General features: G+C 42.8%; 1 protein-coding gene across 50 annotated transcripts in view; it reads right to left on the bottom strand.

Moving 5' to 3' along the window:
• The window catches only part of KCNMA1 (potassium calcium-activated channel subfamily M alpha 1), a 443671-nt gene extending 432643 nt beyond the window's left edge, over positions 1-11028 (bottom strand). For 46 of the 50 annotated variants that reach the window (XM_015288158.4, XM_025151438.3, XM_015288167.3 and 43 more), the window contains exon 1: positions 9628-9955. In XM_015288158.4, coding sequence (XP_015143644.1) covers positions 9628-9936 — 309 coding nt within the window. In that variant the 5' untranslated portion in view covers positions 9937-9955. Of the gene's footprint in view, positions 1-9627; positions 10292-10335; positions 10461-10507 lie in introns of those variants that run through there. The other 4 variants (XM_040702202.2, XM_046942681.1, XM_040702201.2 and 1 more) reach the window with 4 other exon arrangements.
• Positions 11029-14978: the final 3950 nt, after the last annotated feature.

Below are 14978 nucleotides of genomic sequence, written 5' to 3'. Positions count from 1 at the left end.
CCCATCTCCTCAATCAACTCAGCCTGACCCACCTCTTAATAGGGTGCAGCTGTACCCCCAGCTGATCATTAGTGAAAGATTTTGGTAATTTGTAAACCAGCAGCTTTCTTCTTTCAACACCCAGTGTAAGTCTGGAGTATTTTCTGCCATACCCTTGAGCTATCTCAGAAATAAATATTACATGTTGCAAAACTGAATGTTCTATTTCTCCATGCACATAAAGCAAACAGAGAAGTTCTTGAAATTCTGGATTTTCTTTGTTGCTTTAAAAAAAAAAAAAAAAAAAAGCACCTAACATGTTTAAGTATTTCCCTCTATGAACCATGAATGAAAATCCATTCCCTCATTCAACCACTCCTTAATAAGAAAGGAATGCCTCTGAATAAACTTTCTCCAGTTAATTGTAAGGCTGCATTTTACTTTTCTACACAGCTAGCACAGGAATAAAACTAAGACCTATTCACTGAGCCATTGGTACTTCTAACCTTAAAGAAAGCAAGCTCAAAGACAAATAATCACATGTATAGCTACAAAAGGCAAAAGTTTATATACAGCCTTATTAAAATAAATATTTGTACTAATTATATACAGCCTTATTAAAATAACTGTAGCTATAGAAATGACAACCTATTCTGATCACTCCCCAGTTTCAAAACCGTTAAAAACTTGTTTTTCACTTATATTTAATTGAGCTAGATTTAATAAATAAATAAATAAACTGAATAAAATAAGTATTTTTGTTTAGGGGGTATGTATCAATCTCTTAAGAAAACAAAACTAAAATTAGAGTATTAGATGTTAATGCAAGAGATACTTCTGCTTTAAAGAGCTTTAAGAGACTGCATAACTTCACAAACAATGAAGCCAAGAGATTAGCTAGATCCTATTCAGCTTGAAGTCCAGGATATGGTGTAAGGTCAACATTAAAAAAAAAAAAAAAAAAAAAAAAGACATCTGGATTTTAGCTATCTTCACTGATAAACACCTAAGTAAGGAAATACCTTTTCAAAAATAGACTAACAATGAATCCTTCTAAAAACACCTGAAGTTATCACTGTCTCTGAAATAAAACTCCTTAGTTAGATCTTATATACAAATTCTGGTGTATAAACAGCTGTTTTGGGAAAGTATTGATTTTAGTTTCACATACTAAACCTAAATAGCTGCTGTGAGTTTTCTTTAAAAATTACTCATAACTTAATAACTTCAATTGGTAATCAAAAACATTATTTTCTTTTCCTTCTGCTCCTGGAATTACATCTTACCATTCAACTCAAGGATATCAAGGTTTTCCTATAGTACATATCATTTAAGCTAACATTCAAATGTTATCATTTAAATAGTCCAAGCAGAGGAAAACCTAAACATACTGGACAGCATTTTCCACTTCTCAAAAATGAAAATTTCATTATATTCTAGGGACACATTCCAATGAAGCAAACAGCAAAAACAAACTGTAAGTTTTTATTGATTTTTTTTTTTTACTGTTATTTTTTAGGAACAACAGATACAGAATATGAATTCTCTTACTACTCATGAAAAGATGACACTATAACTTACAACTGTACAGAGGAGCAGAGGAGGTAAAGTAGAACTTAGGTCAAATTTTGAATGGTCTTATACCAAAAACCAGACTCTCTCTCAGTCAAAGACATAACTCCTAAACAACATGTTCCACATCTCCCTATAAAATCACAACAAAGCAAATGTTCACCCTAACCTTACCCCACAGGAGAAAAAATAAAACTATGGTAAAGGACTCAAGAAAACAAGAATAGATTTCTCCTGAAAGCCTTAAGTAACATGAAAATTGTGTGAACATACAAACACCTGTACAATGTTTCTCATGCTGATGGAGTCAGAAGACTTGAGATATAAAAGTATTGGAAACAGAAGAAAATTAACACAAGAATTTGGTGAAAACTTCCCACCTAGTACAATCAACTTATCAGAAGTGTATAACTAAAACATTTAAAAAATTTCTTTATGCTGGAAAACATTTGCACCACATAGAAACATACCCTGCAGTATTTTCTGCTAACTAGCTAGTTCTCTTGTTCCAAGTGATAACAAGAAAAAGGCAAAAGGAGGGTTTCTTTCCTTCAGTCCTTAAAACTCATATAGAGTTTATCAGCTTCCTTACAAAACAGTAGTCATAGTAGGATTACCTAGAAAACATAAAACACAACATTGACCTGTTGATTGGCAAATGCACAATTAAAGTGACAGCAAACCACTTGTAGCTAGAGGATTCACCAGGATATCCAAAAGCATCTGAAGTGCTCTACTGCTCTATACCAGCTATGATCTCTATAGGCCAAAGAAGCTAATAACCTGTTTCAAATAATTTACATCCAGCAGAATACCAGCGCATAACCACAAGAGAGTTAAACAGAGCTCACAATAGAAAAAAAGAATTACAAGATGCTTAAACAAAGAATCATACTACAATCATTCTATTTTTGTAATATAAAGGTCACCACTCACGAACAGCTTTTTTAAAAGACACATCTATAATGTTTACCCTAAGCTTAAAGCAGAAAATTAATCCAGCAGCAATAGTGCTAAAGTTAATCTCATCATTAATAGCATATTTAGAGCAAGTCACCTTTTCAGTCTAAAAAGTAAGAGATATCACATTACATAAAAATCTAGAGGATATCATGAAATAAATGAAACAAAGAAAAAAAAAGAAAATAACATGGTTAGTCAGCATTTGCTTGGACAAAGGGAAACAAACCTGTATTACAAATTTATTCCTCAGTACATAAAAATCAATAAAAACACAACACAGTAGAGCTATATCTAACAGTTATAGTGACAAGCCTCTCAAACTCTAGCTCAGTTGTTTTGGTACATTACAATTGTTTATTATGTTACAGCACTTCTCAGCAGCCTTCTGGCTTGGTAATGAGATGTCTGTTTTTAACCACTTTATGTTAGCAGTTCTGATATCTGCGCATCTGGGTAACAGAGGTGGTAACGTTAAGCATGTGCAAAGCTGCTAACACTTCCCTGTCTGCAGGTGAGCCATGGAGCAAAAGACCTTTGTCAGTTCAATAAAATGTAAGCTGACTGCCTCCCTAAGAAACATGCAGTGTGAAACATCAGTTTGGAGGATAGATGCAATGACAGGATACTGCTGAAAGTTCAAGCACACATGTTTTGACTTTCAAGAGCAGTGGCGCTGAATGGAGGTGTGGTCTTAAATGGAACAGAAACAGACCTCATATGATCTTTAAATATTGTTTCTAATGTCAAAATCCCAGACGTAACAGCCACAAGCCAAGTAAATATATGTCTCTACAATAAAAGAAGAAAGCTTTTAAAAGCTTAAAATGTTAACATAATAATTGTTTGAAAAAAAATCTGATTCATCTAGAACGCTGTGAGCATCTAGGCCTGAGTCCAAACCAATAAAGTTATTAAGATTGTCTCCCTCTATTTCAACAGGCTTTGGATAACACTCTCAGTTTCTGTAGCTCTCGAGCTGACAAATATATGCAATATATCATCTCAAAGCAAACTGAGCTCAACACATGTCAGTGACAGCACATTCATTTAAACAGAACTACGCATACTATATATGGGAATAAATTGTTCCTTTCAAAGATGCAAACCCGCCGTATTCTCACGCTATTAATACCACCAGGATTCAAAATGGGCGTTTCCTGACCAATACATCTCTGACAGGCATGGAAGATAGGTATCTTCTTTTTTCACTTACCCGTACAGATATATTATTGGCAAAAGAGCTAACAGAAACTTCTGCTACAGTGACACCTTCTCTTATCAGTTAAGACGATCTATGTGCTATAAAAAGCATACTTGCACTTAATAGCCTATGGGTCAAATCTGGGACTGTGTACTTAGCCCTGTGTGAGGTTGGTATAAGCTTTACTTCAGCCTTGAGATCCCATAGGGTTTAGCACTCCACAGGGTGGGAGCAAGAGTCAGGCTGTAAGCACTCAAACACGTAGCACCATCCAAACCCAGTACAGAAACACAGCATTTTGTGATAGTATTGTCACTTGCAGTCTCTTTTGTCATGGAAATAATAGATGGGAGAGAAAAATACATTTTCAACTATTAATATGAACACACGTAATGCTCCAGCAATCTTTCCCTTAGAAAAATTCTGAGTTGTATACACTTCATAGACTTCCAACTGAAAATTTGATAATCTTCATATGTGTAAAATGCATCATTATAAGCAATGTCAGTAAGTATGCTTAATGGAATACCAAGAGGACACCTGATCTCCTAAGTTCTTCCAAAATTATTTTATTCTTCCATCTCACTAACTTCTCTGGAATTTCTGTCCTACCATTTAACACTAGAACGCATCACTGCGTCTGAATTAGAGTCTGATCTTGCAGAACTTATCACCAGCCAACCATGAAATTCACATAAACTTTCATCAGTGTGAGCTGGATTCCACAGAGCAGCAGAACCAATCTCCACAAGTCCCTCTGGGGGGACCAGTGACCATTGTTCTGCATGTTGCCTGCTGACTAGAGATTACTGCTACCACTGCTTAAGATTTGTCCCAGGAAGGACACTCAATGACTAAGATTCTCAATCCACTTTCTTGCAACAGTACAGCACAAACATGGAACATCACTGCTTTCCTAATTATAATCATTAGATCCTGTCCCTGCAGAGCTTATACTTAGAAACACTGTTCTCAAAATTTTCAATCTCTCTGTATCTGGGACTGTAAATTGTCCTCATTCTGCATTCAGAAATCCCACAGCTTCAAAACTGAGTACGTAGATCGCTGTTATTAAAAAGCTTTTTATTCCCTATTGCAGGCATTTCTTATGTTGTGCTAAACTGCAAAAAAATGTGAAATCTAATGGTTTCCAACTAGCACCTACAGATTTGCAAATGTGTGAGAGCTGCAAATTTTCTGAGCACAGATTTTCTCCTTAAATGTATGCTTTGTAAAGCCTTGAGAATAAGTATAGCACCGCATCAAAATAACATTTCTGTCGAGATTGTTAGGTTTACAGCTTAAATCCTTGTCCATACATTTTCTTTTCTACATACATAACCAATTTGATCATGTCTTTATAAAATGTGAAATCCATTATGAGCTCCAGAGAGCTGAAAGTGCTTCCTATTTCACAGCAGGCCAGCAGCTTGGCACAGAGCTGCACACCCTTCTCCACATTGTTGCCTTCTCCACTTGTCCCAGCGCCATCTGCACAGAGCCACCAGCTCCCCTTCTCCCAGCCCTTGACCCCTGTGCCGTGCTGTGTCCCAGCTGGCCACCTGTGTGGCAGGACATACACAGAGCACTTAAACACAGACCACCTGACAGACATGGGATAGTAATGATCCTGTTCTGTGATCCCAATCAAGCATGTGACCGAAGGGCATAACGCTTCGCAGCCCACTGCTAATCTCTTGAGCTCCCAGTTGTTCATTGCCTTCTGCTCTTTGAGGGAGTCAAAGTGAGGTTTCCATGCATGCTCAATGCAGATTTAAGTGAAGACATCTCCTGTGTTGTGTGCCCACATGTGTCTTCTAACGTATTCTACTTTTCTGAGTAGATGGTGCCTTGCTTTGAGTTTGTTTCTCCAGTTTTATTTGAAGATTTACTCAGGTACTGCTAGGAAATCAATCAACCTGGCTATTTGAGAGGCAATGTGGCAGAAGCACTTCTTGTTCTAAGGAAATTAGAAATTAATTTTCCAGGACTCAGAGGCCTTGATGAAAATTCTTAAATTTTCATGAAAACCTTCAGCAAATATTGTACTTCCCGTAAAATTTATACTTTTCTATTGAAAACAAACAGGAATGTTGGTCAGTTTCTATTGGCCCAATCTAGCACTCTGTAGTTTATTAAATTTCCAAAATATGCAGACTAATATCACAGGAGACTTCTGCAGCTTGTCAGTGCAGGCCAGCAACTGCCATCTATAATTGTGGGATTCATTTGATACATAGAGGAGTCCTGGATTCTGTGAAGGAAACACTGAAATCCAAATGTAGGCACAGTGACAATGACACACCAAGGAGTAGGGGCACAGGGTCCAGCCCACCCCTTTTCATAAAGGGACAGCCCACAATCTCTGCACAGCCAACCTCGGGAATGGTGTGCCCCAGATTTGGCCTTTCACATTCCATGGCACCACTTTCTTCTTAAAGAGCTCGTTCAAAGCCAACACTGAGCATCATATAATGTTTATGAAATGGAAATTGCCCCTCAGGAGTATACAAAACACAGTTACAGATCCATAAAATCAAAAGATTACAAATCATATAACAATATTTAGTTACTCTGTGTAACTGTGTACATCACTTTCTTTTTCTGTATTTTTCCAGAAACAAGCCCAACTAATAGCATTGCTCAGGGCTCCTTGAATGAAAATCTCACATGCTACATTCAATACACAAACAGGAATGAGCCCATCAAGGAGCAAACACAAGGCAAACAGAAGACAAGTTGTTTAATAAAGTCTTTTCTTAAAATGTGCATGTAAACACTATAGAAAAATATTCATCATTTGCTATGCCTTTGCAAAATCACTGTAGCCAATTTTGTAAAAATTACATATAAAACTATAAACCAAATTCACTAAAGTAAAACAGGGGCTTCAGTTGTAATGGTTCACATTACGTGAAATACTGATGACATGACACAGGTCAAGATTTACATTTTTCTTTTTCACAGACTTAAATAAATGTCATCTTACAAAGGAAGCATACAGAATACAAATCCTGTAACTTCAGCAATCATTGTTAATACATGATTAATATTAATGTTCTATTAGTGTATGGTGACATAAATTAGATATGGAGTTTCAAGAAGCAGGGTTTATCATTCTGTTACCAGAAGTTTTTGTATTCTCACCTTACAATACTTTGACTTTATCTCCACGAAAACGAAAATTCCATACTGAAATTTCATACCACAAAATGTTAAACTGTTTATGCCACAATTTTAAAGTCCAACCTTAAATTCAATGAGTTGAGAAGAGAAAAAATTCTAAATCCTTCCATGCAGCCATTAAAAAGGCTCACATTCACCAAATAAAGTTGACAATCACTGACAAAATCTGAGGAATGTAATGTTGAGATTAGAACATAGCAGGAAGAAAATTGAAGTTTTTGCAATAACTCATATGGACATAGGTGTTAGGATAGCAACTCTGTGCCCTCCACCTTTTAGAGTATATATGTGAATTATCCAGCAAGAAGCCACAGACACAGACATGAGAAAGATTTCTTTCAGCTCACTCACTGGGACCACTCTATGCAGCAGCTGAGAGGATGCTGGCAAGCCAGCTCTGCTGCAACCTGTGGAGCAGCACAAGAGCAGCAGAGGGAAGGATAGGTCCTAACACAGAAAAAACTTCTTCAGTTCCACAGCAGGAGGAGCTGCTTCTTGTGTAATGGCTTTCACTAGCAGATCCAATACAGTTGACATAGCGTGTGTGTACTTTTGCATTTTTCACCTGCAGCCCTGTCAGCCCGCCCCAAGTAACCATGCGGCACAAAGCATGTGCTTGGTAACAGCCAAGTTTAAGACACTTCTAGACTTTCTTTCCACCTTTGTACCCTAACTAGTAAAAATAGTGTTCTCCAGTAACTAGTTACTCCTTATCCACACAGAATTCCCCCACCCCATTTTAGCCTGGAAGAAATGCAGGATCAGCCCATGACAGTTCTTGCTCACCAGAGATTTGGAAACCTTTACAAGCGTACCAGACACGATCTAAAAGGAGACGTCTATCTCCCCCTGCCTGCAAAGCCCTCTCTGTCCTCCTGCCCCAGGGACACTCATGGCCATCGCAGCTCCTCCAGGTCTCACATATGTGAAACACTCAGATCTTGCAACCCCATGCGAGTGCCATCTGTCAAATCACTCAGACTGTAAGAGTCGGAACCCCTTAATAACATCTATTATTTAACTAACAGATATGTATAGCCCAAAAGGTTTTAAAGACAATTTAGATGTGCTTCTCTGCACTGAAAAAGAGCTAAATCATCTGCTTGAACTATACCCCAACAATGGACTGTTGGACCAAGACCCATCAGCACATTACGTATAGGAACTCTGCTCAGAAGCCTCTTCACTCCACTTTTAATTCTCTCAAGGAAAGAAGCAGTTGGCAATGACCTGTAGGATTTTCTTTTCCTCCAGGATCCCCAATAGCCCTTGCAGCTTTGTCTCATCATGCAGAGAATACTAAATACACACAGAAGAAACTGAGCGTAATTCTAAAATACTCCACCACTTGAAAATTGCCTTGTAGGAAATGGTATTTTACAAGACGTGAATTATCACAAATGCATTTGAGTTTTGTCATCATACCTGGCTAACAGATCTCTGAAAAAGTTTGGGTTTGGTTTTGTACAGAATAAAACACGTCTACAGAAAAGTAACACAGCCTGGAAGGTTTCCTACAGCTTAAGGCCAAGTTAAAATCTTTTATTTATGCTCCATCTCTCGCACTCCCTTCTTCCATAGATAGGCCCAGTTCCTTGCAAGTGACCCACCTTCCAATGGCAGAGGATGGGCTTGTTCAGACTACCAGGCACTCACTGAGCTCATGGCGAGCAAAGCAGGAGCCCCTTGCACTATAACTTTGGTGCTGGTTCCCATAGGTGCTGGATGCTGTGTGGAGCCCTGTGGAGTGTGCTTCAAGGGGAGGAGACAGGAGAAAGGGGAAGACAGCTCACTGTACGTCAAAGCAAACCAGCAACCTAGCAACCATATATTAAAAGGTGTGTATGTTTTTGTGGGTGTCCGTGTGCCAGGAATAACTGAAGCAGATATTATTCCATTTGTAATCCAAAAAATGTGAAAAGGGAAGGGGAGAAACTCCAGCTGCTCATCTATTTTGGGGTCTGTCAAAATCCACTGTAACAAATACAGAGTCTTAACACTTTCTATCCCATTTGTCTTAAACAAAAATGAAAGCCTGGACCTAGGCGAGCTCTCAGCCTTGGCTTGATGGAAACCTTCAGAGCTGAAGCCGAACTTACTGCACGTACTACACTTTCTTCCTGCCGGTCATACACAAAAACGCAAAAGGTTGCTTCCAAGATATCACAGTTAGGTTAGAGAAATATGATCTAGTGTCTTACTTATGAATGTACTCTAGCAGATACTCACACCTCTAGATACTTACACCTAATTTTTGAGACAGAAGCGTGACAGGTGAGAATCTAGAGTCGTGCAGAACTAGCCTTAAAAAGATTGACTGGAGTGAGAAGTACACCTCGTTAATTTTGCTGAAGTTTCCCACACAGAGAACGGAGGGCTCGCACCGCACAACGAGTACCGTCGCCCGTCCGCCATGCGCGGCCCCGGCGGTGCGTACAACTTCTGAACCGCGCCGACCCATCGCGCTACCACTTCGGTGCCCCCAGAGCCGTGTTCACACGTGGGCGAAGGGAGCCGGGGGCACCTCTCGGGGCTCACCCACCACCGCCAGCCTCGCTCCCCGTGTCGCAGCACGAGGCGGCCCTGCAGAGCGCTGTCGCCCGCCCACCCGCCCGCAGCCCCGTGGCACTCCCGCACCGCCAAGAGGTGTCCCGGGCAGAGGTTGGGCTCCGCTCCTCCTCCTCACCGCCACACCGCCACCGGGAAAAGAAGGGGAGGGGAGTTACCTTGTTTTTGACCCCGCAGTGGCAGCAGACAGTCCACAGGTACTTGAGGGTCCTCCACAGCAGAATGATAAACAGTCCCCCAAAGAAAGTGACCATGGATGAGGCGAGGAAAGCCCACCACATGCGCTGTCCGCGGCTATCGCAGGGCACCTCCATGGTCACCGGGATGATGAGCGCATCCATCTTGGGCACATTGACGGGGGAGGAGGACGAGTCTGTGTTGAGATTGTTGGCGTTGATATTGTTACTCATTCTAATGCCGCCGCCGCTGCCGCCCGGGTAGGAGCCGCCGCCGCTGCCATTTGCCATAGCTAACAGCGAGCCGGGCGCGCAGGGGCTGCCGAGAGCTCCTCCCGCCGCCAGCGCCCCCCAAAAAGCCCATCACCAGCCATATTGCTGCCGCCGCTCAGCGGGAAAGGGGAAATAACGGGAGGGAGAACAAAAAGCCAAATCAAAACAAACAAATAAACAAAAAAAAAAAATCGAGAAAGAAAAGCGACCGCCGCAATCCCCGGTCCCTTCTCGGGAGCCGGCAGGCCGGTGAATTCTGAGCGTCCTCCTTGCGCGGTGTAAATAATAGCAATAAAAATAATAATAATAAAAAAAATAATAATAACGGCAAGGTAGTCCGCTCCTCAGCTTCCCACCCCTTCCTTCTCCCGCATACGCAGCCCCCGCCCGCCCACCCCCGAAAAAATCATCCACCACCACCGCCACACGCCGATGCCGCCGAGCGTCTCTCCGAGATCCCCAGCGCTGCGAGCCCGCTGTCGCCGCGGGGATCGCTCGGCCTCCGCCGCGGATCTTCCCGGAGGTGCTCTCTTATTATTGTTATTAGTCTTTAACTTGTTATTAGCGATACTCAGTCCCCCCTGCGCACCCTCCTCCTCCTCCTCCTCCTCTTCCAAGTCCAGCCCCTTCCTCTCCTCTTCCCCCCGCGGTGCCGGCAGCAGCCTTCTGTGGCTCCTAATTCATCCTCCGCTGGCCCATCTGCGCGAGCGCTGCCGCCGCCGCCTCCTCGCCCATCCTTCGGGAGCTCGCTCCAGGGCGCAGGCTGCCGCTCCTCACGCTGTTGCTCCCACACGCGCAGAGGCGCCGCTGGCTCCCGCCCCTCCTCTCCGCACGCCGCCGGGGGACGCGCTCCGCGGGAGGGTGCGGTGCGGGACGGCCCGGGACGCCGCGCTGCGTCGAGGGGGTGCCGGCTCAGACGGCTCTCCGGCTCCCCATGGGGCCGCCGGGTCCTGCGGGCGGTGAGGGAGGCGTGCCGGCGAGTGGCGGGGCGCTGCGCTGAGCGACGAGGGGCTGAGGCTGTTCACAGGTGGCGGCGAGCGGCCGCTCCGACAGGTCCCGCCGGCCCGGGCAGGTCCATCGCTGCCGCCGCGCAGTGGTCCCCGCAGCCGCGGAGGGGCGGGGGGAGGGCTGCCGGTTCGGAGGATGTCATGACGCAGCGGCTAACGCACGGCGCTGCCGCGGCCCCGGCCCCCGCCGCCGTACTCCCCGCGGAGCCTATCTTTCTCGCCCTGCTCCACAGCAGCCCGGCACGACATGGCTGGGGGCTGCCACCACCCCTCGGGGCCGGGGAACGGGGCTGAATGGGGCTGAGGGCCGGGCAGGGCCGCGGGAGGTGGCTGAGCTGCAGCAGCAGGTGCCCGCGGTGCGGGAGAGCTCTAGCGGGGCCGGGCGGCGGGGAGCGGGGAGCGGGCGGCGGGGAGCGGGGAGCAGGCGGCGGGGCTCGCTCCGTTCGGAGGGTGTTCTGGGCTTTTTTTGTGAATGGACGGAGGGAAGTGTGGTGAACGGCCCCGGAACGTTCCTGAAATTAACCCTTAGAAATAGGAACAACGATTGATAGTGACACGTTGGAGCTGGGGGAATCCGACAAGAAAATCCGGATCGCTGTCTCCTGCTTTTTTTTCCCCCCTCAGATTTCCACTGTAAAGCAGAAGATTATTTATTTATCTATCTATTTATTTATTTATCGATCTCTTTATTTATTTATTAGATAAAGTCCTCATTTGGCACACGGTCTGCTCACCCAGCTGCCTGCACAAAGTGTCACGCAGATCCTCTCATCTTTCCATGGGCAAAATGCAAAAGCCCATGTGAGCGTGGCCTTCCCCAGCCCATGGAGTCACACTGTTGTGCACAGAGCCACCACAGCAAGATGGTGAGCTGGTAACCTGTTCCAGGAGTCACACCTGTTTCTGAATCGGCCATGAGTTTGTTTGTATTTTTTACTTAAGTGACGGTAGTGACATTCCTTGAGTTCTCAGAATTTTTTATGGGTCTCTAAACCTTTCACCTCCACTTTTTGTTTAATAACAACACTGTTGGTCTAACTCTGTGAGTTTACCACAATACTGTACTTTGGTGTGTTCCTTCAAAGAAAGGCTTCCTTCTGCAGGTGGGTGTTAACAGTGGGCCTCTGAAAAGAGAAAGCGTGAGCCAGCAACATGGAAGTACATACATACAAGTGATGAAGCACTGCACAACTATATCCCAGGGGAAGACAGACGCTCAGTTGCATGGTACACGTGGAGCAGCTGCTGCCAGCTGTAAGAGGGGGCTAACTGGAGGACTTTGGGGTGCAGAACACAGGTTGGAAAGAAGTGTCAGTTGCCACTCACAGCCTCCTGCAGTGCTGCCATACCCCCCCCCCCCCCCCCCCGGTCTTTATCACCCCTCCCTGCAGCTAGAAAGCCACCACAGTGACAGCATCATGGTGACAGGTTACACACCTGAGGACCCAAACCCAGTCCCAATAGCCATTTGCTCTGGGTTTCTGGGTTGGAGTTCAAGGAGCACCATTCCCATCACAGTTACACATCCCCAAGTCCGTTCATCCACCAGCAAACCTTGGAATGAGGACAGGACATCAGGATGTGGCCTTTCAATGTCTGATCTTTGGAAGGGCTGCAGGTGCTCACAGGTACCCTTACAGCTAGTAAAAAACCTGAGCCACAGCACTGTACACAGAGATACAAAGGATGGTTCCAAAGAAATGCTCAAGCAGGCCAAGTGCACTGAAGTATATAGGCTATACTCTCAAATCAGTTGCTTTGAACGTGTTTACACAACATTTACAGGCTTAGATGGAGATAGGAAGTTTATTGTGAGCACCTGTACAAAAAAACTGACTGAAGTTCTGCTACTCGAACATTCATAATCTAATAAACCAATAGATGCATCGAGACATGTAGTTCATAAATGTCAACGATATACCAGGGAGTGATCTGTGCTAAGTGAAGTCCTGTTATTTATGTAAACAGATCTCAATATGCTGCAAATATTTATGATGAAACACACACACAAAGATAAACTGGTTGATGCCTGGTGAGGCATTGTCACAGAGAAGTTTGCTTACTATGAGTTGTCTGCTAAAGGCAAAGCATATATAAAGGAGGAAACTGCATTTTGTTCACGGATTCCCAGGTAGAAATACAAATGACACTTGAGTAAGTGAGTCCTGAGTACCACAGGAAACTGCTCCCTATAGACAAGTAAAGGTCTGCCTTCTGGTGTCCTTTTTGTAAAGTGTTCTTTAAAAAACCCACTGGAGCAGACTGCTCCATCGACAGTGCTAACACCTGCATTTCACGGTGCCTGCAGAGCAAACCAGGTTTTCCAGCTATGTTTCCTGGAGCAATCTATTCTCGGTAAACACAAAATTTACACTGATTAGTCTTCTATTTACTATTTCAACATAGTAGCCCCAAATTTACTTATTTGACTGAATAATATTTACAGAACGTAATGAGCACCGTGTTTAGCTGTGTTTTTTCTGCTGCTGCCATACACCATTGTCTGGGACACAATCATGTCAGCTTGACTTAAATCTGGAGAGTTTGGTTCTGGAGAGTATTTTAGCAGCAAGATAATTACTCCTCTTTATGTAAAATAGTTCCCTCTTGTGGATATTCTGTGCACAGTATCACACAGAAAGTATGTAAAATATTCATCCAACCAGGATCTTTGCAATTAAAATAAAGAAAGACCTCAATTCACCGATGATCTTGGCACACAGGACAAACTTCTTGTTAGCAGTTCCACATACAGCTGAAGCAGAACTGTTATGTTCAATCAGATATATTTGACCTGCAGAATTGCTTGTTATCAATAACAATTGAATTAATAACAATAAACAAAACAAAGCTAAAGTTGTATAATTGCACCTGTGTGAGTCAAGTATAAATCAGAGGTTGGTTGGTTGTGAGAAACCTTCTTTGCATTACAATAAAGAAAATCATAGTTAAAAAAGAAGGAAATAAGGAAATGTAAAGGAAGGAGATAATAACAGCAGAACAGTAAGGATTTACAAGAGCCCTTGAACTAATTAATGAAGGCAGAGAAATTCTTTGGAATGACAAATTTCTCATTAAAACTGAAGAACCCACACAAACAAGAGGCACAGCTTCACTGGTGATACAAAGGTATTCATTTGGAACAGTGGTTGAAAAGCCCAGATGAATGCAGCAACCACATAAGATATGTGTGTTCCCTAAATGATGACTATGTGATACAAAGAATATTCCATTTTATTAAGAAATGAGCTGTGGGAGACCAAAGACCTAGTCCCCAGTTTTGCCAATAGGCATCTGGTCAGTGTGGGGAAAGGATGGAAAGCTACAGCATGGCATTAGCATATAATTATCCTGAAGGAAAATGATAGATAAATAAATAAATAAAATTAAAATTAAAAGACAGAATCCTCTGATAGAGTGCAATATACTGTAAAATTCTCCACGACAACTTTTTTTTTTATGTTTGTATTTAAAATCTTCCCATCTGTTTAAAGGTACAACATAAATGTTGAAAATGCAGCTTAAAGCATTTCAACATTCCAAAAATTAGGTATTTATTGATTCTCTACAACACCAGGCTTTGGGTTGCTACCTGAACAGTCCTTTTGTAGGATGCACTGTTGTTACCATCTTTGGTAATGCCACTAGCCTAAATAATTGGCATCCTCCTTCTTTACATTTTTGTTACCACAGCAGAATGAGCTGTTGGCTTTTATATAACTTCAGTAACTGTGGTAGAGGAAGAATTTATACACAGAAGTACAGGGAAATAATAATAAAAATTGTTTACTAGTCCATGGGCATGACTTGTGTTACTGAGCTCAGTGGGGCATTTGTTCTTGACCTCATAATGCAGACGCAATATCAGCTGGAACCAGACTTTACATACAGTCACAGATGCTTTGCATAATTAAGTATGAGCCTGAGCCTTGCTTTAAGAGTATTCCTTACTATTGCTAGCTTGTCCTGGGAGAAGGGTAAAAAAATAAGACACTTCTGGTGATTAGACAGGTACAGAATAAACGGCATGAGTTAATTTTGTGAGATCTGTGA

Source organism: Gallus gallus, chromosome 6 (assembly GCF_016699485.2).
Source record: "Gallus gallus isolate bGalGal1 chromosome 6, bGalGal1.mat.broiler.GRCg7b, whole genome shotgun sequence".
NCBI lineage: Eukaryota > Metazoa > Chordata > Aves > Galliformes > Phasianidae > Gallus > Gallus gallus.
Note: the sequence above shows the minus strand (reverse complement) of the source record. Positions and strands in the feature narration are given on the sequence as shown.